Here is a 24490-nt window from a genome sequence, read left to right on the forward strand (position 1 = left end):
TCCACTCGAAGCGTCATTATAATAAAGTGCAACTTTTTTCTTTTGGATTACAATGAGGTGTAATTAGAGCATCATTATAGGTATAGCCATATTTACAAGCTTGAGAATTTTTAAATTAAAAGCTTTTTTAGTAATTCTTGTAATCTTTTTTAAAGGGAATAAACAATTCTATTCAAGGACAATTTTCCAATTACTACAAAAATTACTCCTTTTATTTCGATAAACATCCAGTATTTGATTCTAATAATAATAAACGAAATATTTTTCACGTTCGAATTTTATTTTTTTTGTTTAAAATAGCCATATGAAAGATTTATCCAAAATGTCTTGCACTTTTTTGGTTCACGATAATAATTTAATTGGATCCTGGAGAGCGATCCAATAAATAGGATGAGTTATCTATTTCTTGTATAGCGCAACTAACCTGTCAGATGTTGTAACTCGCGCTCCAGAATCCAACAAATTGTATACATTAATTATGCAACTTTTCTTCTCCGTATACCGTGAAAAATCCATTTCTAGACCCGATTAAAAGTTATGTTTTCATTTACAAAAGAAAATGACTGTCTTTTAAATTTTTATTTTGAAATTCACTTTCAACAAATTTTTTATTTAGTCGTTATTCTAATAATTAACCAATTTTTCATCTCAAGAGCATCTGATTTTTTCTTTTTCTCCACCCTCGAAATATTTTCATAAGACCGAAAAATTCGTCCCAAATGCTCAAAATAAAATCTATTCTCCACAAGAAAAGATAACCAATTTTCTGAAGGTGTTTTTCGCTTTTTCCTTTTTTTCCTAAAAAGAAGTAACAATTCCACGATTCTTCGCCACTTGAGTTTTTTTGCTGATGGACGGAGAGAGTTTAATCCCTGGTTTTCCGTATATATATATATATAATATATCAGTCAACGTGGGATGTGCAAGTTGGCATATATATATATATATATATATATAGTGAATATAAGGGCGAAGCGTTTCTCGATTAAGCGGAATCTTAAGCCGGGTTTGTTCCCATTTTGGGTCCTCAAAAAAACTTGTTACATACATACATAGTATACAGGTTTTCTCAAATGTCCGCTCATATTGGAAACTTTTACTCTGTTTCTTCATTGAGGATATGTGCACGTTCTTCTCTCGAGAGAGAAATATAAGAGATTCGCGAAAGCCACTCGTGCCCTGGGATTTTTGAGTTGTGAATCATCATGTGTGATGGTGAAAGAGCTTAAAAAATGTTAGTTTCGGCTTTTTTCGGAAAAAAAGTTCAACGACACTGGGGTCAGAGACAGTCTTATTCAAGGTAAAAATTGTCTCGTGTAAATTATTTATATATATATACGCCCAGATAGCAAGGTTGCCGCAAGCTTCAAATGTCCCACCAGACCCAAGCTTGCTTGGTAAGCTTACCGAAATATTGCAGTGTAAGGTTATTGCAAGATTGCACAATAACAAGCTTGCGGAATATAACAAAAAATTTTTTGGGGCGAGGAAATTTATTTTTGTACATACATTGAGCACCAGTTCCTGGGAGGTTAAAAAAAATTTACTGCGCAGCCGAAAGTGCTTGTGATTGCAAGTGCGCATAGTGCTCATTTTCAATGCAAACTTCTGTGTTGATTGGGCAAGGTTATTGGCAACCTTGCACCAACCTTGCCACAAGCTTACCGTGCAAGTTTGCTATGCAAGCTTGCGATAATCTTATCATGCAATCTTGCAGTAACCTTACACTGCAATCTTTCGGTTTGGGTTAGGTGGGACTTTTGAAGCTTGGCGCAAGGTTGTTGCAAGCTTACGTGCTGTCTGGGATATTGATAACATAGTTTTTAAAATATCCGGGTAAATAATGAAAAAGGAGTCGCGTCGTGAAAAAACTCTTCTGGGATCATCTCCTGCTTTTAGTTTTTATTTTTGAAATATTTTTTCGGGGAATTCTTTTATTATTTGAGGAACGCGAGGATCTAAAAGAGTGTCTCCTGGGACCGAGGTGGAGGCGATTCTGATAGTTGCCCGGACCCTGTTGGTCTCTCCCTAAGCTCGATCGGCGGTGAATGAGGTGGTGAATTTAGTGTGCTGCTGCTACTGCTGCTACTCGAGCTGATTGTTGACCTGCAGTCAAAAATCACACTTTCAAATAACAATTATTCTATAACCTTAAACATGAGTATTAATTTTTTAGTATATATATTATGCAACGAATGTATTCTACGGTGATGGCAACATATAAAAGTGGAGCAGATTTCCAAGAAAATGAATTTCGATTTTCCAGGTTTATTCGTTCAAGTTCTAGAATTTGAATAATTTATTTTTTTATAGTTAAATAATTTATTTTATATTCTTTATAAAGAATAATTCGAAAAAAATGTAGATGTCCCTGTATAAATTCAAAACTATAATTGAAAAAGAATTGAAAAGAGTCGAATATCATATATGTTTTTTTCGCGTTATTCGACAACGAACAGAAAATAATTTTGTTTACATTGCGAAAATAGGAAAAATTCACAGAGATAATGTACATACATATACTTGGGAAAGTAAAACTAAACTCTTCGATCTCGTTGGATGTTATTCCGAGAATTTACGATGTACTTCTATATCGCCGTATACAATTTAAGAGCCACTTAAATCTCCTTACAGAAACTTATTTCTCCCGCGCGTTTTGCAATCGTCTTCATTTTAAATATTTTACTAAGAATCCATAAATGCTAATAAATGAAAATGATAAACGGGAATACTTCCCTCATAAATTACACTTAAAAAAATTTCTCAACATTACACAGGAAAAAAGAAAGTCTTAAATTCTAAATTAAGCTTCATCCTTATTTATAGGTATGCCTGTTCAACTAGTGTTTTTTCTTTAAAAGCGATACAAAAGTCGTCCATATACCACTTTTTTATAATTCCGTATTGCTGTAGGTTCCTATTAACTGTCTGGCAATTCAATAATTATTTATAATTGTAAGAAATTTTTTTTTTTAATTTTCGACTTTTTGATATCTTTAGTAGAATATTTTTAAATAAGTAAATAGCAATATTTTCTAAAAAAAATTTTTTTTGATTAGTCATTCTAATGTCAAACTTATTATTTTCGTTAGTATTGACCAATCAAGTCCCACGATTAAGAATTTTGAAAAAATAAACGTGAGACATTTAATGTTAATGTCATTAAAAATGTTTAATTATAATAATAAAGTCGGTAAAATAGAATGTCACATTCATAGTATTTTAATTTCACGCTTAAGATTTGTGGTTTAGTAAAATCTTTTGTAAAAAAAAACATGTGATGTAAAAGGACAGTTACAATACATTTTTTATTAATGAAAAATTAGATTTTAACTGAAGTGTGAATAATAAAAAATGATTGAGAAATACCTGAGTCTGGGTCTCTGTGTTTCAATGGTGGCACTGATGGTCAAACAGGTTCGACAGGACCTGGCTGGTGGTCGTCGTCGAGGCACACAACTTTCACAGCCGTCCCACCTGGCAAGAAGACGTCTTGAGCTAGGTGGCACTCTCAGGAACTGCGGTCGACGATAATTTGATCCCGTGACATCCGAATCGGTGGAAAATCCCGAGACTTCATCCTCAGTGTCGATGGTGTCCTCATCGTTGACGAACACCGAGTCCGAGCCAAGTGACCTTGTATCCGGTTCTGGTGGATCAACACTCGTCATTGAGGCTAAGGGCGCACGTTTACCGGAAGCGAGCGCTCTTGCCGTGATCGCACCCGCAGTATAGAGGCCAGCCTCACTATCACAGGGCGAAATATCCGGCGTTGGTTGGGTCACCTTTAAAAAGTTTAACTTAATTTGTCATTGTTTTTCATGTATAATTTTTTATTAGTTCATACAGAACTGTGCATCATTGTTTGTACATCACTGTGGTGGGGAGAAATCAGAAGTAATAATATCCCATTGACCGACATTTTAGACACTATTGATGAAGTGAAAGGGGGCGCCTCTATTAATGTTTTCCGTTCACATCTACACGGAAAAAATTTTGGTGCATCAGATGCGAAATCTACGGTAGAACTGTTGTACTATGGGTTGCGGGCAACTGTTATCCTGATTTGGCGTGTCAGAAGCACTGTAAGGGACATCAGACGCACTGTATACGGGGCATAGGTTGCACCAAATCGGGATAACTGATGTCCGTTTTTAAAGTACAAAAATTTTTTGACTAACCAGTACAACCGGTGTAGGGTTTCGTTTGAAATTTTATAACAACTCACGACACTTTTGATTGGTGATTACTTTTCAAATCTTTGCAGAGTGGTCTACACCACTTGAAGGCAAAGTTTCTTGTGTACTGCTCTTTAAATCTGAATCAGTCATATTTTACTGATTAGCAGTAGAAATCTACTAATTGCCATAGCGAGAATTGAGCAACTGCCAATTAGTAGAAATTTACTGATTCAATTAGTAAAATATCAATTACTGATTGAATCAGTAATATAAATATATGTCGGCGGCCACAAAATCTACTGATTTAATAGTTCATTTTAAAGGTTATGTTATATACAAATTACTGATTTACATAAGTTATATTCTATTGCTTGCCCGAGGCGAAATTTAAGCCCTAATTTACAAGGAGTAAAGTAGAGTTAAACAGACCCTCTTTAGCTTCCTCAACTAGTCACAAATTTCCCTTTCTTCCACGTTTGGATTTAAAGTAGGGTCTAAAAATTGATTAAAATATTGAAAATTTTGAAATTGCTCTAATTCTATTAATTTTTTGAAAACGCTTCAAAATATGTTAATTCCAGTTTTTAAAGGGTAATTAAAGAAATATTGTGTGAAGAAAAAATTCATTTTGCTTTAATCAAAATAATTAAAAGAGTTTTTTTTTTGCATTTTTTTGTACTTTTTTAATCGAACTAGACCCTCTTTAGCTTCCTCAACCAGTCGCAAATTTACCTTTCTTCCACGTTTGGATTCAAAGGAGGGCCTACGGGAGTCTACAAGATCGTAAAGAGGGCCTATTTAGGTTCTAAGGGAAGCTAAAGAGGATTCAAATTTCGCCTCGGGTGCATACACAGAAAAAACCTGAACTCAAAATGATAGCGTATGCTACTCATTTTGATATGCAGCAAAAATGAGTCAGGTTGGTGGCGCCACTGTCTATGTCGTTTAGCAATTTCAAAAAATAACTGAAACTTGAGTTAAAATGAAAAGTACTGATTGAATTAGTAAAATTTCTACTGATTCAGATTTAGAGAGTGGTACTTGAGTACCCTACTTGTTATATATTAGTACTATATTAGTTATTGTCACGCTAGTCCTTACTATACCAATCGACTAGTACCTTAAATTGATCACGAGCTACCCTATTGAAAAAAAACACGTATAATTATACGTATAATAATATGTATAATAATATGTATAATAATACGTATAATTATATGTATTATTATATGTATTATTATACGTATAATTATACGTATTATTATACGTATAATTATACGTATAATAAGACATACGAATTTGAAACAAGAATTATACGTATAATTATACGTATAATAATACGTATAATTTTTTTTTTTTTTTTTTTTCAATAGGGATATATTTTTGTTTATTAATATATACCTAAAATTATAAAATATAGACACGTATAATTATATGTATTATTATATGTATAATTATACGTATAATTATACGTATAATAATACGTATAATTAATTATACGTATAATAATACGTATAATAATACGTATAATTATACGTATTATTATACGTATAATTATAATTCTATTAAAAATAGAATAATAGAATAGAATAGATTAATTATTAGCAAAATTGCGCTGAAAATTTTTAGAAATTTTAAAATGCAAATTAAATTTCACGAAAAAAAATATCGTCGAATGTCAATTCAAGCAGTCACCCATCCAAGTACTAACCGCGTCCAACGTTGCTTAACTTCCGTGATCTGATGAGAACTTGTTCTTTCGCCTTGGTGTTTCCGCTGTCTTGTCTTGATTAATAACTTTGTCGTATAAGTATTGTATCGCACCTCACTTTTAGTGATACTTATACGACAAAGTTATTAATCAAGACAAGACAGCGGAAACACCAAGGCGAAGGAACAAGTTCTCATCAGATCACGGAAGTTAAGCAACGTTGGACGCGGTTAGTACTTGGATGGGTGACTGCTTGAATTGACATTAGACGATATTTTTTTTCGTGAAATTTAATTTGCATTTTAAAATTTCTAAAAATTTTCAGCGCAATTTTGCTACTAATTATTCTATTATTATTCTATTCTATTATTCTATTTTTAATAGAATTATAATTATACGTATAATAATACGTATAATTATACGTATTATTATACGTATAATTAATTATACGTATTATTATACGTATAATTATACGTATAATTCTTGTTTCAAATTCGTATGTCTTATTATACGTATAATTATGCGTATAATTATACGTATAATTATACGTATAATAATACGTATAATTACACGTATAATAATACGTATTATTATACGTACAATTATACGTGTTTTTTTTCAATAGGGTATTTTAAAGATGGAGAAATTCATTTAACCGAAGAGAGAAATGGAGATAAAGGAGAAGAGGGAGAGATAGTGTTCACCACCTAAAGTTTCCAGTCTGAGAAGTTACTCAATGGAAGGAGGATTATTGGAGGCTTATAAGGATGCAAACTATGTTTAAAGTTGAGAAAGAGAACAAACGAACGAATCAAGTTTCTTTGATGACTTGGACTCTGTGTCTCTCTTGTGCGCCAAGTTTTCGCTTCTATTTTCTCTCCCGCAAGTAAAAGAAACTTGTAAACAATTTTGTACTTGATTACAGTCCAATAGAGATGAGGGACGCGAGTTCAGTTAGAATGATTAATTAGTCAAGTTTACCGTTCATCTCTCTCCGGGAATATGGTCATTGGAGAAAACAATTCCAAGTTGTAAATATATTTCACAGTGTGTGAATTTTCTTCGTTTATCAGCTTCTGCAGCGTTTGTTTCCCTGAGAGTTTCAGATGAGAATATATTTAAGACACACGGTAATTTTTTCCAAAAGTGATAACCGCAGTGTTAAAAATTTCAATGGGTAGGGGAATTGACAGGATACCTAATTAATAAAATTAATTAAATGAAATGGATACCTGAATATCTATCGGATATTCAATGTGATGGTAACGGTCCCAGGGTTCCTCGTATGATGGTGCATGTCGAGGATAGGATGGAGGTGGCGGAAGATAAGGCAATGTTGTAGCTGATTCTCTCCTCTCCAAATAGCTGCTTCCTGTACTGCTACATGTCACGGAACTGTACCTTCTTTGATCTTCAGGAGGACTTTTCGAGTATCTTCGTCGCCTTTGCCGTCTCAGCGGTGGCATTATAAACGCGTCGTAACCGCCTCCAATCGATGAGAACCTAGGCGACGATAGCGGGAATCGATCCAGCTGCTCAAAAACATAAAACGATCAGTCTTTTTTGGAGATCAACAATTAGAAAGTCTACATCAAGATGTAGATGCCGAAAAAGTGTCTACTATCAGAAGATTCAAAGATCCGCATTGATTTCAGAAATTCTAAAATCTTTACATTTCGCGAAGCTTTTTAAACTATAACTTGAAGTTGGTCCTTACTTCTGGACATAGAGACCTTCTTCCATGATTTAATCTCGCCTCCAGTGCTGCGGCTAAGGCCTCTTCAGCCTCTGCTTCGGCAACAGCAGCCTCAGCAGCTGCAGTTAATCTAGGATCGTTGAGTTGTCTGTTCTTTTTGCTTCTGAAACAAAACCAAAAACCAAGACTTCTTCTACCTTAGTCTAAATAAGAAAGGACAACATTAGAGAGCATATGAATTGTGATAACAGTTTTCCAAAAAGGACGACATTCTAAAGTGTAAAAAATTATTGCATCTTTGAAATACCTGCTTTTGTAGATCACCATAATGACCATTAGGCCGAAAAAGCTACCGAGAGTTGCGGCTATCCTAATTCCCACCATCGGATCATACGTCTTATAAAATTCGATTCTGATCAATTCCCTTTCACTGAGAGTTGGTTTAGCGTTTGGAATGGACGCCGATGGGTCCACTGGGGGCGTCGGCGCCGTAGGCGGTGGCGTTCTGGTGGTCGTTGTCCCCGTCGCATTGCTGCCGATGGTCGCCTTTCCTATATCAAGACATACACAAAACGAGATTTACTTTAAAACAAACATTAATTCACTGTGATAATAATCTACTTATTCGAAACAGAAAGAAAATTTATCTATTTAGTTTTCCTGATCTCAAGAGTTGAAACTTCTGGCAATTTCTCTATGGCTTTCTTTCTTTTTTATTTCTCTTATAAAGTACACTATGTTGTCAATTTTTATTCTAATAAAATAGCAGAAACAAGCTTTGCGAAAGTTGGCGCATCGCGACAACTCAACTTTTTGATAGAATTAGGTCTCCGCAGAGAGTTTTCATTTCAGGTCGTTATTTACTTACACCCGTTGCCCCTATATACATATATATGTATATAGATAATGTGCGCAGCTTCTGTCAACTTGGAAAGTTGAGCCCTTTTAGCACACAGGTGTCGAGATAAAAAGTTTCGAGGAAATTTGAATCTCCTTGGGGGCGTTAACAAGTTTGGATAAAAATATTTACATGATATTAGGTCTCGCAGGTGACAAGTTTATTTTTAAACTGTCAATAGGGGATAATGATATTTTAAAGGTCAGAGGATTTTTCTATTTGTTTAACAATCGACTTGTCAGGTTTCTTTTAATTTAACATCGCTCAATATAGTCATTAACGCAATAAAAAGTATAATTATGGCTGGATTGTTTACCCAATTCTTCCCACAAATATTGGACTATTAATAAATCAGTATTCGGTGTAAGACAAAAATTTAATCAAAATAAGTCTGTAGCAGTTTCGATGTTGAAAAAAATAGCAATTCCATTCCATGATCAGCAAAAGCATGAGTGAATGGCCGCGAACTTAAATTGTTTAATAAGTATTGATAAAGAATTTAATGAATTTATGCTCCTAAAATTATTTATATTTTTTAGTAGATATTGATATAACAAAGTGCATTTTGGTTATCCATATGATAACTACATTTTTTCAATTCTAAGATAACGAAATAGATAAAATTTAATAATCTCGCGAAAACGTTATAAATATATCAGAGGGCTGTTGAAATGAGATTATGTAAAACGTTATGAAAATGGGACAAACTTTCGAAAACAATAAAGTTTTCCATCAGTGCAATACTATATAGACGGAGGTGGTATATAAGAGCAGGAGGATAAGGTCGGTTGTGGAGGATATGAAGGTGAGGACGAACGGTGTGGAAAAAGGGATGAGAGGAAGGGGGGTGTTTGAAAAGAGGTTATTCCATGCTGGAGGCCTCGAAGCTGTTGAGGGTGGTATTGTAGGGGTTAGAGATGGTTGCTTCGTGTATTGATTCCCTCTTATGTGAGCCTACGTACAGGATATATGACATGCCAGAAGGCGCGGTACCCAAACGATTCAAAGGCAAAATTGATTTAGCGATGAGTCAAGAGCCGCATCGAGATTAGAGTAATTGAGTGTAAGATATATGTTTGTAGGTGTTGAGGGAAGTGACTTAAGGTCGTCTAACAGGTGCTCTTGACTTGCTAATCAGGGAATTGCTAAGGAGATGTCAAGGGCTTTCATTGCATGTTGCCCGTCCAATGGCCCTCGATGACCATTGATTATTCATGTTAAATTACCTACTGGAATCAATTGTTGTCTCAGTGTACAACATACGATGTTTGTCTCAGTATAATGGTATTATAATATAGTGTTCATTTGATACGACCAATTTTCAACCATTTTCAAAAACAGTTTTAATGCATAAAGAATTCTTTTTATGCCAACCATTCAATTGGATGATTTTTCTAATAATTCTCTCGTCATTTTCAACTACGTTTATAAAATAATACTTTTAACGAATTAAGAGTGTATCTCGGGTCTAAATGACCCAGTGTATGGACAGTAGATTAAAATTGTTTACTACGTTTAGAAATTAATTTTTCGTCATGAATTACATTTTAAGCAGATAAAAACAGGAAATAGCAGATCTTTTGTCATATTTTCAACTTTTCGGGTCGTTGATTTTGACGAGGATTAGTGCAACAATTTAAATTAATACGAATTCTTGTAGTAATTCCCAAAAGCCGTGAACCCGGCAACGCGTCACTGGGATCCTTCTCATTCGAAGATTCAAGCGAGCCAACAATTTCGCCAACACAGTCTGCAACCGATTATATGCTGGGCTTCTGGAATTTTGCAAAGCACAAATGTATGACTCGGATTTACGAGATGCGAAAGCATGAATGTATATGCATATATGAGCACACAGCGCGCAGTGAAGCGGTATTAAATTTGGCCCATTATAACTTGTCAACGCTACTTATACTACTGGTGGGATAATATCAGACACTTGACTAATCGCACCTTATAAAGTTAAATTATCAGTTTTTCCCAACTTTTGGATCGTCTTCGCATTTTCGTTGCGTTCTCAATAAAGAATATTCTTTTTTTAAACCAAATAATTGTTCTTTTGTTAAAAAAAATTTCCTCATTTTTCTTTCTTTCAAAGAAAAAATTTGATAAATTTTAATAATTGTCTATTAGGAAGAATTTTACTATTTATTAACGAATAGAGGGAATAGTGAAAGGACTTTTAGGAAAAATAGCCTTGTGTTGGAAATCGATAGAGAAAATCACGGACGAGATAAATTGCTGCTCGATTTCTTCCTTCCATTCTCTAGTTCTGGGGGTTAATTCCTCCCCCCCCCCTCCACTCTCTGCCAACCCTTCGTAACGAGGAATGCACTGGAGCATTCGACCTCTCAAACTTGTTGCTTCCTGCCTTTTTGTACATCGCGAAATTCTCAGCAAGAGTATTTACAATCTGACCTCAAAGAGAATAAAGAAAACATGTAACAATAACACAATTTTTATTCTGTTATTCCTTGAGAAAAATTGAGATGAATTAGTCACAATCTTATCCAGAAACATTGTTACTGGATTCTTGATTAAGAGAACTTTTAAAGACGCCACCGGGAAGTCCCACTTACTCTCTTTTCTCCTCGCCAGTAGATATTATCATACATTACAAAGGTACAATATATATAGTTGATCTGACTACGATGCCTTTAGTTCATCGCATTTAGTAAAAAGCACTATTCACACTACTCACTTTTTGTCGTTTAGTACATTTGAAATATTCAATTATAAAAATCAATAAAATTATTTTGTTTGGAAATTCCATTTCTACCATTTCTAAGTTATGTTTTAAAAGAAGCGTTAAAATTCGAAAAGTATTCTACAAAATTCAAGTCCATAGTGAATTCGAGGTTACGTTTAACATTCTACAGGTCTTCTCTCTCTCTCTCTCTCATTGTTTTTCTGAAAAAAATCTCGACTAAATAGTCTGGTTTAACAAGCTTGACATATGCCAACTGGTCCAAGAAAGCCCAAAAAGAAATATCGAAAAAATTTATATATGAAAGAAAGAGAAAGAGAAAAAGAGAGAGGAAAGAGCGCGTGCTTTTATCGTTGCCCGGATGTCGAAGTTGCTGATAACGTAGGGAAAAGAGGATCGAAGTGAAAGGGGTGAGGTCCGATAATTTGGTTCGTGAAAAGCCGGGACGTCTCGGCCTCGAGGATCCGGGTCAGCGATTCGAGGCCTGTTGAATGCGGACCTGTTTCGAACCAAACTCACTCTCCTCACACAGTCGTCGTCGTCGTCGTCGTCGCTGTGTCCGACGCCACAGTATTATATATAGGCGCTCTCTCCTTTCCTTCCTCGCGGTCGATTGGACCGTTCTACTTTTCAAGTATCTCGTCGAGGGTTTTGCGTTACAACAGCAGCCCCGCAAAACGAGATATCATTATTACGGGCGAGCGCGGTTGGATTCGCTTTCCGCTTTGCGATGACAAACGCTTTCCACTCTCTGCAAAATGAGAAGGAGAGATATTGAGGAAATTGGATAAATTGTTGATGAAGCACGAAAATTTTAACGTTAAGATCTCTTTATTAATTATTATTTTAATAACAAAAAAGGAGAACGTGACTTATGATAAAAAAAGAATAAGTGTTGTTCAAAAGAATGAATATATTTTTACAATCGTTATTCATTTATATGAAAATTTGATTTTCATAGGTCACCTACTTTTAAAGAAAGAAATTTCTTCATGTCTTTTTTATTTAAGCGCATTCATTTTGTCAAGAGCTCTTCTTTTTCGTAAGTAAGGATCTTTTTTCATTTTGTTGTAAAATAGATTTTTCACTTTGATAAGAAGAACATCTTATATTTCATTTTACTTGACTTGTATTATAGAGCGTGAGTCAGAGCGCACTGTCGATTATTATTATTATTCGTTTTAAACCTTCAGTTATAAAAAAATTAGTGCAAACTTAATCTGGAAATTAGTTTTAGGAAATTTAATTAAATTTTTAAATCGATTATATAATCCCAAGTATCACGTAATATTACCTTAATATTACAACCAACGCACCTACCTAACTTGTTGAAAATTTAGATTGTTTGAAAATATAAAAATGTTATATTCTTTACAGTTATTCATGCTCAGTAAGTTTGCCTTGAGCTTGCGTGGCAAGCTTGCCATTGGTGAGACAATTGAAGCTGGTAGTAATTTTGCGACAATATTTCTCATAAAATAATAATAATTTACAATTATCTAAAAAATATCCCTAAATACTAAAGAGATACGAAAATTGCAAACAAATATTTTATTAGACAGTGATTTAGAAAGGAATCTTTTTGGAGGAAATTTTATGTAAAAAGGTAAACAAAGTGGAAGATGAAAAACATGAAATAAAAAATAAAAAGAGCAAAAAATCATGTATTTACAAATGTACCTAACCTCTCTCATTAAAGTATAAAATTCAATTTGCACACAATGTACCGCGAGGCTCGACTTGGTATATTTCAACGGAGAAGAAATTCCATTTCTTTGCTACTTGTTTTTTTCGCCTCCACCAACAAAAGTAATTTCACATTGCGGAAAGAGCATTAATCTATAGTGTATCTTTTTCATATATGAAGGAAAAATAAACATTTTATTTTTATTCAAAACCTCATAAATTAAATTTAAAAAAAAATTGTGACTCGCTATTTGAATGACACACGAGACGTGAAGATGGGCGGGAGGAAGATAGAAATCTGGGATGTCATAATCTTTCACACAAGGTGATAACCTTCAGAGTTCATAATATGTATGCAGGTGTATGATAGAGTATAGGGGAGAGCGGGGCAAAGACGCTAATGTAACGTTTATTTTTAAATATTTTCGTTATTACACCATCAATTTACGTGATTTTTTTTCTAATTAATTTCAAACTAATTAACAACAAATTTTAATAATAATTCTTTAATTTATTATAAGCATGATTATTTAATTTAATTATTTTCAAGAAGATGCAAAAAAACGGCTTTGCCCCTTATGGCGGGGCAGCGACGTTTTTGCTTATATTTTTAAAAGGAAGAAAATTGTAGCCGTTAAAACTGTACGAACTTGCAGTAAATGGCCGAATATCTTTGAAACATAAGTATTTAGTACATTTTTTTAAAAGAATTTGAGATATTTTATAAAAAATAATCATTACTTGTATTTTTAACCTCACATTTTGAATTAGATTCTCCACTGTTTCATTAAAATATCTACTTTACCATCTATTCAAATTGAAAAACAATTGAAATAACCGCGCGAAAATATAATGAAATAAAAAATAGAGTTACATTAGCGGCTTTGCCTCGCTTTTCCCTACGTCCTTACGGACATGTAAAAAAGAGTCAGTATTAAACTAACCCCTTTACCCCTCATCTAGTGAGAAGACTATTGGAAAGACAAATCTCCCCCTATTCATTCCAATCTTGGATATTTTTTAACGCTCGAAAATCACTCCAATTTGGCAATTGTTCTTTATTTATTATTCCCAATTTCACAAGTCCCAAATTTAAAATGTTTCTACCCGCGTTTACATCACGATTCCATGAGATTTTACATGATGCACAATAAGCTGTTCTGTTTCTGAAAATGTCCATGTTTTCGTTGCAAGTGCTGCAAAGTTTTGTGGTTCGATGTTCATCGATAAAAACAATTCGTAAATTTGGATATTTAGATTGCTTTTCGATTAATCTCCTCACAACTTTTCTTAACGGCATCCGCACGTGGCCACGCATCCATGGTGATATTTCAGGTGATCCAATCACCAACAGTTGTTTCCTCTTTACATCGCCAACCATGTAATTTGCTAAGAGATCTGTTTCACGTTGTACTGACATGTACTTGTCCCATTTCAAAGCCGCTATTTTTCGTTTTTCAAAATAAGGTTGGTTTCGTTTTAGCGCTGTCAATAAATATTCTGTTGATATTAAAATTTGTTGAGGATCTTTGTGATTTACTTTGTCACGATATTTTTCACTTACTTGCAAATCGTGATAATATTTTTTATAATTTTTTGTCTCATTATAAAGAATGCTTTGTCTCTTATTCTCCTGAGTTTGCCATCTGTAAGATTTTGTAGAAATTTTTATATGTTTATCTATACATTTAATATCGAAATTATCATTCATTTTTCTTTCTACTCCAGCAAATCCAAATTTCAAACCTGGGTCAAGACCCTTGAACACTTCATATTTTGTTAAATCTCGCGATTCTTGTTGCTGTAAAGGAGAAAAATTTGTTATATTTTTTGGTTTAACAAGATTATAAATTACAGACACAGCCACACCATCCGTCATTATTGTTTTGGAAAATTTCAATTTCTCTTTGTTGACTTGTATTTTAGATATGTCAAACATGTTGTTCCATCTTTCATCATTTTCATTAATTTTCTCCGGACGTCGTTGATTTTTAATGTCTTGATGTCGTTTGTTCTCCAATTGTATTTCCTTTTTGATTGGAGTCAATTTTTTTGTAATTTCTTTTATTTGATTTTTTATGTTTGACAATTCTTCTGAATTTTTTGGATTATTTGCTTTTTCCAAATATTGAAAATTTCTTTCCAAACCAATTTTTTCAGCATGCAGCAACTTTGATTTTTCTTTTAATGGCGAAATAATGTCTTTGTGCATGAGTTCTTGTGCTGTAATTTCATTGACGGTAAACTTTTCCGGTGCTTTTTTAGTACATGTATAATCTGGTGCTACTTTTTTCAATTCATTTTCCAACAGTTTTAACGCCGTATTCGTGTACGTAATGTACTTTAGACCAGGACTCATGATTGGTACAAGAATAAAACTTTTGATTCCTTCACGTGCAAAATAATCTTGTAAACGATGAAAAAATATAAAAAATTTGTGACATTCCTTTCTTCTTTTAAGATCTCGAAAATCCAAATTTTCCAAATTCAAGGCCTTCAGAGTTTCATTATCACATTCATTGTATTTGAGAAGATTGTCAAGTTTTGTTTTAATGATTTTCCTATGATTCAATTCTTCCTCCTCTTCATTGTCCTGCACTTTTTTTGTGGCCTCTTTAGAATTAATAATTTTACTTTTTTTTGTCGATGGCTTCGATGATTTATTCTTACGTGATGGTTTTTCCCAGTTTTTGTTGTTTTTTTTTAATGTTAAACGTTCTCGATATTTTTTACCTCTATTTTTGCCTTTTGGAGGTAAATCATAAACAATTTGTCTTTGTATTATATCGCGATTTTGTTTTAATTTTTTAACGTTTCTAAAAATTAATTTTTCCACATGCGGCTCATAGGGATGTAACCTTTCTAATTCAGCACGTCTTGCTCTTCTTTCTTCTCGATACAGTTGTTTTATTTTTTTCTTTTTTTTTGCCCACTTCTCCCTTTTTTTCTTGTTACGTAATCTACGAATTAATTTTTTTTCACGGTAAACTCTTGTTCGCTCCTGTTGGCGTTCTGTAGTTTCCTTTTTATTCAATTTCATTGTAGATTTGTTTTTTTTAAATAATTCATGTTTGAAGAACGTAGCAAGTCGACTCCTGGCATGATAATGAAGATTTGTCAAGTAATTGACATTTAATTGAATTGCCATTTCCTGTATTTGAGAAGAGAGATTTGTGCAATTAAATAATTCAAATTTGCCACCCATGAACTCACTAAACTGAGGAATAAATTCATTTTTCAATTTATTATGCATTTCTTTTTTTGCATCAGTTCTTGGTTCTGTAGAATTTTCTTTAAACAACGGAAATATTGAATTATAATCGGGACCTTGTTCGGACCAGATTTTACGTAAATAATCATTTGTGGGATGACGAAGTGCAAAGTTTATAAAAATTGTAACCAATATAGTCATTCTCGATAGCACTTTCACTTGATTAATTACCAAATCCCGAAGTTCTGGACAGCAACAAAAAGAATCAGAAAAACCAGTCTTTATCGTAAATTTTGTTTGAAGTTTTAAATCTTCATCATCATCATCATCATCATCATCGTCGTTGTCGTCTACTGCTGTTGTTGATGATTTATCGACTTTTTGAGGTGTTTCTTTTTTGTTTTTCAATGATTGTTTTTTGGGAGTCTTTTTACGGGTATTCTGTATTTTATCAGTAGTTTTCTTCATTGACTTCTTTGTGACCATTGATATAAATGAAACTGCATCTTGTACATCAGCTTGTTTACTTGTTGACGGTTGTGGTTCGTTGGCATAATTTTTTTGTGTCGATAACGATTTTGGTAATTCAAATTTCTCTGTTGGCGTGTTTTTTTCATTTTCAGCTTCGTTTGTTGTTTTTTCGCTTCTTTTATCACTGCCTAAATTTAATTTAAATCGCTTCCTTGGAATTGGACAGCGTTGAAATTCATTTTCTTCACCCAAATCGCCAGATTCACTTGATTCAATATTTAAAAGATTTAAATTTTTTTGCCACGACAAAGTTCTATCGTCATTGTTGATGTTTGATATAAAAGGCTGATAATTGTCATTAATTGACATTACAGTATTTTCGTCGTTAAGAAAAGGTTGCTCAGGTTGTCGATGATCAGCGGAGATGTCTTCTTGAAGAGATTGATCTTGACGGTAAACAAAATTGAAACTTGGCAATGCATTTGGCTCTTGATTTAAATGTGCGTCTTGTTGAAGAGGAAACAACTGTTGATGATTCGTGGGTATTATTTCTTGAGATTGATCTTGACGGTAAACAAAATTAACACTTGTAGATGCACTTTGTTCTTGATTTAAATGTTCTTCATCACGCGGAGGAAACAACTGTCGACGTACTCGATTCACATTACAATTCTGACCATTGTCAGATTGTTGACAACGACGCGGAAATAAGGGAGTAAATCTACTGTACACTGTACGAATACGATTACTATCAACACTATTTGAATTATGATTACTGCCCGAATTATTATCACTACGCCTTGGCAACAATGGAACAAATTGTCGCGAAACATTGCGTCTATTAATCGCATTTATTTGTTCAACGCGACGTTGTGCATTTTCAATATCTGCACGTGATGGAGGAGATTTGTTTGTTTCTTTTTTCTTATCACTCATTACAATAATAAATGTTAAACAATTAACTAAAATCTATCTTAAAACTATATACATGTACAATAACACGGTTTATCAAAAAAAGTTTCTATAATGACATTCGATAATGTTTTTTGCACGACACACGCAGAATCTTGTCCAATGCAGCAAAGCAAAGATTCCTTACAACATTCAGCAAAAGCATTGTTGACAACAAATTCAATTAAAACTCCAATAATGATCCAAGTTGATAGACTCGTAACACAACAAGACCTGAGTAAAAAAATAATAATATAATATTTAATAAATTAATAATTTTAATATTTCTTAATATTTAAATATAAAAAAAATTAAAATGGCAATAAGTAATAAGTGAGGGTCAGATAGCAAAAGTGGAGTAAAATTTGAGTGCGAACAAAAGTGTGATATAAAAAAATTGCGAGCAAAAATGGGTTTTTATAGTAATTTCAGGTTTAAAATATTTATTTAAATAATAATTTTAAAAGAAAATGTTCCCATCATTAGACTTGACGGAATTTTTGTAGTGTCAAATTAAAAACTATTGTTACCCCCTAACGTTACAAAATTCACAAAATAAGTGAATTTAAATTTTATGTAAAATTTAATTTAACTTTAGAGGTTAGTGTTGCAAAAATACATTTTTAAACAAAACATATATATTGTTAGAAAAAACATTTTTTATTTATAACTTGATATGAAATTTCAATTGAGAATTATAATTGATAATAATATATTCACATATATTATATGCATATTCAATTTGTGAACTTTTTTATTTATAACACCTATTTTAATAAATATTAATTGATAAAATCTATTTAATAATTAATTTTTGTCATTTTTTCAATTGGTCAATTTTCTTCTATTTTTTTGCACTTTAGTTGTTCAAGAAATTATATTTTTTTAATTAATGCAAAAAACAATATTTTTTCACCTTTCAAAATCTGATAGATTATTTTTAAATAGTCAAATTTTCGAAAAACTAAAACATTTTTTTAAAAAAAGACAAATTTGACAAATTTTTCATTTTTTTTTCTTTTTTTCAAGTTTTTTTTTTTTTTATTTTATCAAAAAATCAGTAAAACTATTGTTTTCCTTACTAAAAACCAATATAAATCACTATATATAATTAGTTTTATGTCAAATAGAAACCTTTTTACATAAGTTTGAAGGGTGTATGGACACCCCAGTTACCCTTTAGAGGGTGAGAAAATTCAGTTTCTTTTTATAGGGTTAATAGAATTGTCTTAAAAATTTAGCTTAGAAGAATTTCTGTCAAATGACTACATTATCAAATAAAAATTAGATTCTATAGAAATTTTTTGAATAAAACTTTTGTTAAATGAGAATTTTTTTATATAGAAATTCTTTTAATTGGAAATTCTGTTTATTAAAACACTTTTAAGTGAATATTTGGATAAATAGAACTTCGACAAAAGAACAATTCTAATACATAAAAAATTTTTTTAATAAACATTTTTCGAGATATAAATTTTGTCATATGGAAATTGTATTACTTGAAAATTGGATTTATTAGAAAATCTGCTCTATCACAGTCCAGTTAAATAGAAATTCTACAAAATCAGAAATTTGTTAAATAGTAATTTTTTTATATTAAAATTGGGCTCATTATAAAATCTTTTTTTTTAAATTCTACTAAATGTAAATTCGATAATTTTTAATTTGACACCAAAAAAGATCCGCCAAATCTAATGAAGGGAATATTCATGCGTCCCAAAGAATAGTCATCAATATCTCTTCTAAATAGATAAATTAATCAAAATATCTTAACCCGTTTTTGCTCGCAAAGCTTTTAACCCATTATTACTCCCATTCAAATTATAACCCACTTTTACTATCAGCCTCTCAAGTAAAAATGTGAACAATATCGATTGTGTTATCCCATCTGCGGTTAGATCCGAGATATCTCGGGGTAAATAATTTTAGTGAAATCCATGCAAAATCTCAATATTTTATTAAAAATTCTTACCTCACACTAATGCCGAAAATAACAAGTGAAATGCAGGATATCCAAGAACACCGGTAAGTGACGATGCAATTGATTCTTTCAAAACGCAAAAACGGTGACTGACAATGCAACTGATTACTTCAAATCAGAACGATGATTGACGATGAAACTGAGGATTTCCAATCAACACTATAACTGCAAGGTGAAAATAAAACTATAGAAATTGTTTTTTCTAGTTAAACAAACACTATTTTATAAGAATAAATAGATAAAATACTTTTAATAGGTTTACAAATATTTTTTAAATATAATAATATTTACTGATAGACACATTTTTGAGTTTTTTTTTAATATGTGACGTGATCTGAAGAAAGGGACTTTAAAAGATAAAATTATAGGTTATGTTGTGAAATTTTAAAGTGAAAATACACAAAGAAGTTCAACTTGTAATGCAAAATAATATTAATATATCTTCTTTACATTCAAAATATTCAATAAATCTGATATCAGTCTTACAAAATCAAAAATAAACTTTTAGTTCAAGTAAAACTGTCGTAAACACAACCTACAATTCATTTGCTTCTAATGTCCCTTTCTTCAGATTGTATTACATATTAAATTGGTTAAAAATTTGAAAAAAGAAAATAAAATTGTGGTAATAATATTTTTTAGTTAAACATACTCAATTTTATAAGAATAAATGCAAAAAATAATTTTTAAAAATAATTCTGTTTACCCATGGACGATTTTTTTTTTTTATTTTTTTCCACAAAATTGACTTGAAATTTGGAAAAAGAAAATAAAATTATGGAAATAATTTTTTCCAGTTAAATAAATTCTATTTTATAAGAATAAATTAATAATAATATAATAATATTCAATAAATTAATAAATTTAATCTTTTTGAATATTTAAATATTAAAAAAATTAAAATGGCAATATGTTATAATTGAAAATAAGAATAATATCGATTGTGTAATCCCTTTACATTTATACCCGCAATATCGCGGGGAATATAATATTAGGAAAATCCAATCAAAATCCCAATATTTTTTATTAAAAATTCTTACCTCACACGAAAGCAGAAAATGACAAGTGAAATGCAGGATATCCAAGAATACCGGTAAGTGACGTTGCAATTGATTCTTTCAAAACGCAAAAATGGTAACTGACAATGCAACTGATTATTTCAAATCAGAACGATGATTGACGATGAAACAGAGGATTTCCAATCAAAACGGTTGCTGCAAGGTGAAAATAAAACTATAGAAATTGTTTTTTCTAGTTAAACAAACACTATTTTTTAAAAATAAATAGATAAAATACTTTTAATAGGTTTACAAATTTTTTTTAAATATAATAATATTTATTGATAGACACATTTTTAATTTTTTTTTTTTTGAAAATAATTTGTTAAAAATTTGAAAAAAGAAAATAAAATTGTGGTAATAATATTTTTTAGTTAAACATACTCAATTTTATAAGAATAAATGCAAAAAATAATTTTTAAAAATAATTCTGTTTACCCATGGACGATTTTTTTTTTTTATTTTTTTCCACAAAATTGATTTGAAATTTGGAAAAAGAAAATAAAATTATGGAAATAATTTTTTTCCAGTTAAAGAAATTCTATTTTATAAGAATAAATTAATAATAATATAATAATATTCAATAAATTAATAAATTTAATCTTTTTGAATATTTAAATATTAAAAAAATTAAAATGGCAATATGTTATAATTGAAAATAAGAATAATATCGATTGTGTAATCCCTTTACATTTATACCCGCAATATCGCGGGGAATATAATATTAGGAAAATCCAATCAAAATCTCAATATTTTTTAATAAAAATTCTTACCTCACACGAAAGCAGAAAATGACAAGTGAAATGCAGAATATCCAAGAATACCGGTAAGTGACGATGCAATTGATTCTTTCAAAACGCAAAAACGGTATCTTCAAATCAGAACGATGATTGACGATGAAACTGAGGATTTCCAAATAAAACGTTAACTGCAAGAAGAAAATAATACTATAGAAATTGTTTTTTCTAGTTAAACAAACTCTATTTTATAAAAATAAATAGATAAAATACTTTTAATAGGTTTACAAATATTTTTTAAATAGAATAATATTTATTGATAGACACATTTTTAAGTTTCTTTTTTTTGAAAATAATTGGTTAAAAATTTGGAAAAAGAAAATAAAATTGTGGTAATAATATTTTTTAGTTAAACATACTCTATTTTATAAGAATAAATGCAAAAAATAATTTTTAAAAATAATTCTGTTTTCCCATGGACGATTTTTTTTTTATTTTTTTACACAAAATTGATTTGAAATTTGGAAAAAGAAAATAAAATTATGGAAATAATTTTTTCCAGTTAAACAAATTCTATTTTATAAGAATAAATTAATAATAATATAATAATATTCAATAAATTAATAAAATTAATCTTTCTTAATATTTAAATATTAAAAAAAATTAAAATGGCAATATGTAATAATTGAAAATAAGAATAATATCGATTGTGTAATCCCTTTACATTTATACCCGTAATATCGCGGGGAATATAATTTTAAGAAAATCCAATTAAAATCTCAATATTTTTTATTAAAAATTCTTACCTCACACGAAAGCAGAAAATGACAAGTGAAATGCAGGATATCCAAGAATACCGGTAAGTGACGTTGCAATTGATTCTTTCAAAACGCAAAAATGGTAACTGACAATGCAACTGATTATTTCAAATCAGAACGATGAAACTGAGGATTTCCAAATAAAACGTTAACTGCAAGAAGAAAATAATACTATAGAAATTGTTTTTTCTAGTTAAACAAACTCTATTTTATAAAAATAAATAGATAAAATACTTTTAATTAGTTTACAAATATTTTTTAAATATAATAATATTTATTGATAGACACATTTTTGAGTTTTGTTTTGTTTTTTGAATATGTGACGCGATCTGAAGAAAGGGACATTAGAAACTAAAATTATAGGTTATGTTGTGAAATTTTTAAGTGAAAATACACAATTTAATATATTTAAATATTAATACTATTATTAATTAATTAAGATTATTATAATATATTGTTGAAATTATATATTATATAATTAAGTATTAATGAATAGATTGAAAATAATTTTTTGAAATAAATAAATATATATATACATTATGTGTGTGACGTCACAAGTTGGCAATATATTTTTGATCGCGAGCAAAGTAAAATAATAGAGAAAATAGCACCGATGCTTCTAGAGTGAGAAAAAATTGCACTTCCATTTACGATGAATATATTTACTATTAACGATTATTCCATCATCCAATATATTATAAATTCGATTAATTTTGTAAATAAAATACAGAAATACCGAAATAATATCTATTTTTACAAAAATTTATCGATTAATAACGCAAAAATTCTGTGAACCACATTCTACGATTGTGGGGAAAAAATGACGCCAAGCCAAGCGTGCACAAAATGGGGCGGACATAGAATCTCACACCGCAAAAATTTACTATTTTAATTCAATTTAGAACCCGATTCTTACTTATTTGAAGAGTATTTCTGAATTTCGGACGAATAAAATAACTAACAAGAACACCGAATAGATCAATAAAAAAAATTTTAAACACTCAAATGATATTAACAAAGAATTCACTTTTTTACTTACACTTCTCTCTGCGACGAGTAGAACAATGAGGAACATGAGGAAGAAATGGTTTTAGTGGAAGTTTACTGGTAGCGCCACAAGTCGACACTTCCTGTCGTATGAAACTATACCAAAATGGCGAATTTGAATTCAAAACGATCAACTTTTAATAAGTAAATTTTAGATCTGTATTAATCTATTTTTTTCTATTTCAACACATTCATATTTTTTTTTTAATGTCAACCACCTTTTTTATAAGTGAATAAAAAACAAACAGTGAATTAAAAAAACAATAAAAAAAAAAGAGGATAAATTCAATGTAATGATTAAAGGCCTAAACAGAATAGCTTCGCGAAAGCGATATATTCGTATCCTTTTCTATCTCATGCATCTCGTTCGCGAACGACTTTCGCGAAGCTATTGTGCGTTGGCCCTTATGCTTTCAGCGTCAGAAATGCATGCACATGCGCAGTGTGAAAAATGGGAAATTTGAAATTTAAAAAATAAAATTGAAGTCTGTAAATAAAATGAAATTAAAATATTTGTTTTCATTTAATGGATATTTGTATATTATTAACTATAATAATTTCCGTATTCATTCATTCATTCCGTCTGTCCACACTTGAAGTTAGTCGTATTTTGTTCCTTTTGTTTTTCTAAAATTTTGACAATTCTTGATTTCGTAATATTTTATGGTTAACATGACGGATATTTTTATTCATCGTCATTAATTAAGTCATATATTGTAAGTGACAGTTTAAAGTAAAAAAAGATATTGTTCATTGTGTGCAGCACCAGTATATTTCCTACTTGGTATTTATAGAAAAAAAAGTTTTAATTATAATATAATTTTTATTATTATTTATAAATTTATTATATTATATATACATTTTTTTAAATATAATGATTATTACAGATAATTAGAACATTTTAACTTATAATTATTATTTATCTTTCATTATTTTTTCATTATTCATTATTATTTATTATAAATTATTATTCATAAATTTATTATTATTAATTTGTTTTTATTATTAATTATTAAATTGTTATATTTTTTTATCTATAAACAATATAAAAATAGTTTGCTTTTTTAAAAAATTTTCAATTTGATTTTAATTTTTAATTTAAGTTTAAAGTTTAAAACATTACAAATTTTTTTTAGGTTTTATTTTTTCAAAATTTTTAAATATTTTTTAATTTAATTTTTTACTTTTTAAAATATAATTAATAATTTTCTGTTAATTTAAATTTTTTTTTTGATTACATAATTTTTTAATATTTATTAATTATCAGTTAATTAAATTTTTTGAAAAAAAAAACATTTTAAAATTTTCATTTGCAACGAAATATTTATAGAAAATAC

At 30.4% G+C, this 24490-nt stretch overlaps 2 protein-coding genes across 4 annotated transcripts; both read right to left on the reverse strand.

Annotated features, from left to right (window-relative positions):
* Nucleotides 1-1893: 1893 nt before the first annotated feature.
* LOC127280662 (uncharacterized) lies at nucleotides 1894-10749 on the reverse strand. The gene is made up of 6 exons (XM_051303816.1): nucleotides 10713-10749; nucleotides 7896-8139; nucleotides 7610-7751; nucleotides 7125-7424; nucleotides 3370-3785; nucleotides 1894-2106 (listed from the first exon to the last, which is right to left on the reverse strand). The coding sequence occupies exons 1-6, from the start codon at nucleotides 10747-10749 to the stop codon at nucleotides 1959-1961; spliced, it is 1287 nt and encodes a 428-aa protein (XP_051159773.1). The 3' UTR covers nucleotides 1894-1958.
* Nucleotides 10750-11563: 814 nt separating this feature from the next.
* Nucleotides 11564-23467, reverse strand: LOC127280609 (uncharacterized). Of its 3 annotated transcripts, XM_051303731.1 has the most exons (5): nucleotides 23146-23467; nucleotides 21325-21479; nucleotides 20534-20707; nucleotides 19485-19658; nucleotides 11564-17746 (listed from the first exon to the last, which is right to left on the reverse strand). In XM_051303731.1, the coding sequence occupies exon 5, from the start codon at nucleotides 17495-17497 to the stop codon at nucleotides 13874-13876; it is 3624 nt and encodes a 1207-aa protein (XP_051159688.1). In that variant the 5' UTR covers nucleotides 17498-17746; nucleotides 19485-19658; nucleotides 20534-20707; nucleotides 21325-21479; nucleotides 23146-23467; the 3' UTR covers nucleotides 11564-13873. The 3 variants fall into 3 exon arrangements, with proteins under 3 accessions (XP_051159688.1, XP_051159690.1, XP_051159689.1); XM_051303733.1 differs by lacking the exon at nucleotides 20534-20707; XM_051303732.1 differs by lacking the exons at nucleotides 20534-20707; nucleotides 21325-21479 and adding an exon at nucleotides 22095-22258.
* Nucleotides 23468-24490: the final 1023 nt, after the last annotated feature.

This window comes from Leptopilina boulardi, unplaced genomic scaffold (assembly GCF_019393585.1).
Source record: "Leptopilina boulardi isolate dan_hultmark-lab unplaced genomic scaffold, ZJU_Lbou_2.1 LbouV2_248, whole genome shotgun sequence".
Taxonomy (NCBI): domain Eukaryota; kingdom Metazoa; phylum Arthropoda; class Insecta; order Hymenoptera; family Figitidae; genus Leptopilina; species Leptopilina boulardi.

Excerpts from the sequence above, each read along its gene's own strand:
- LOC127280609 (XM_051303733.1), bottom strand. The coding sequence starts at position 17,497 with ATGAGTGATAAGAAAAAAGAAACAAACAAATCTCCTCCATCACGTGCA.
- LOC127280662 (XM_051303816.1), bottom strand. The coding sequence starts at position 10,749 with ATGGAAGGAAGAAATCGAGCAGCAATTTATCTCGTCC. Across the intron at positions 7,425-7,609 it reads GAAGGTCTCTATGTCCAGAA|CTGGATCGATTCCCGCTATC; the intron begins GTAAGGACCAAC and ends GTTTTTGAGCAG. Across the intron at positions 2,107-3,369 it reads ACACAGAGACCCAGACTCAG|GTCAACAATCAGCTCGAGTA; the intron begins GTATTTCTCAAT and ends TTTTGACTGCAG.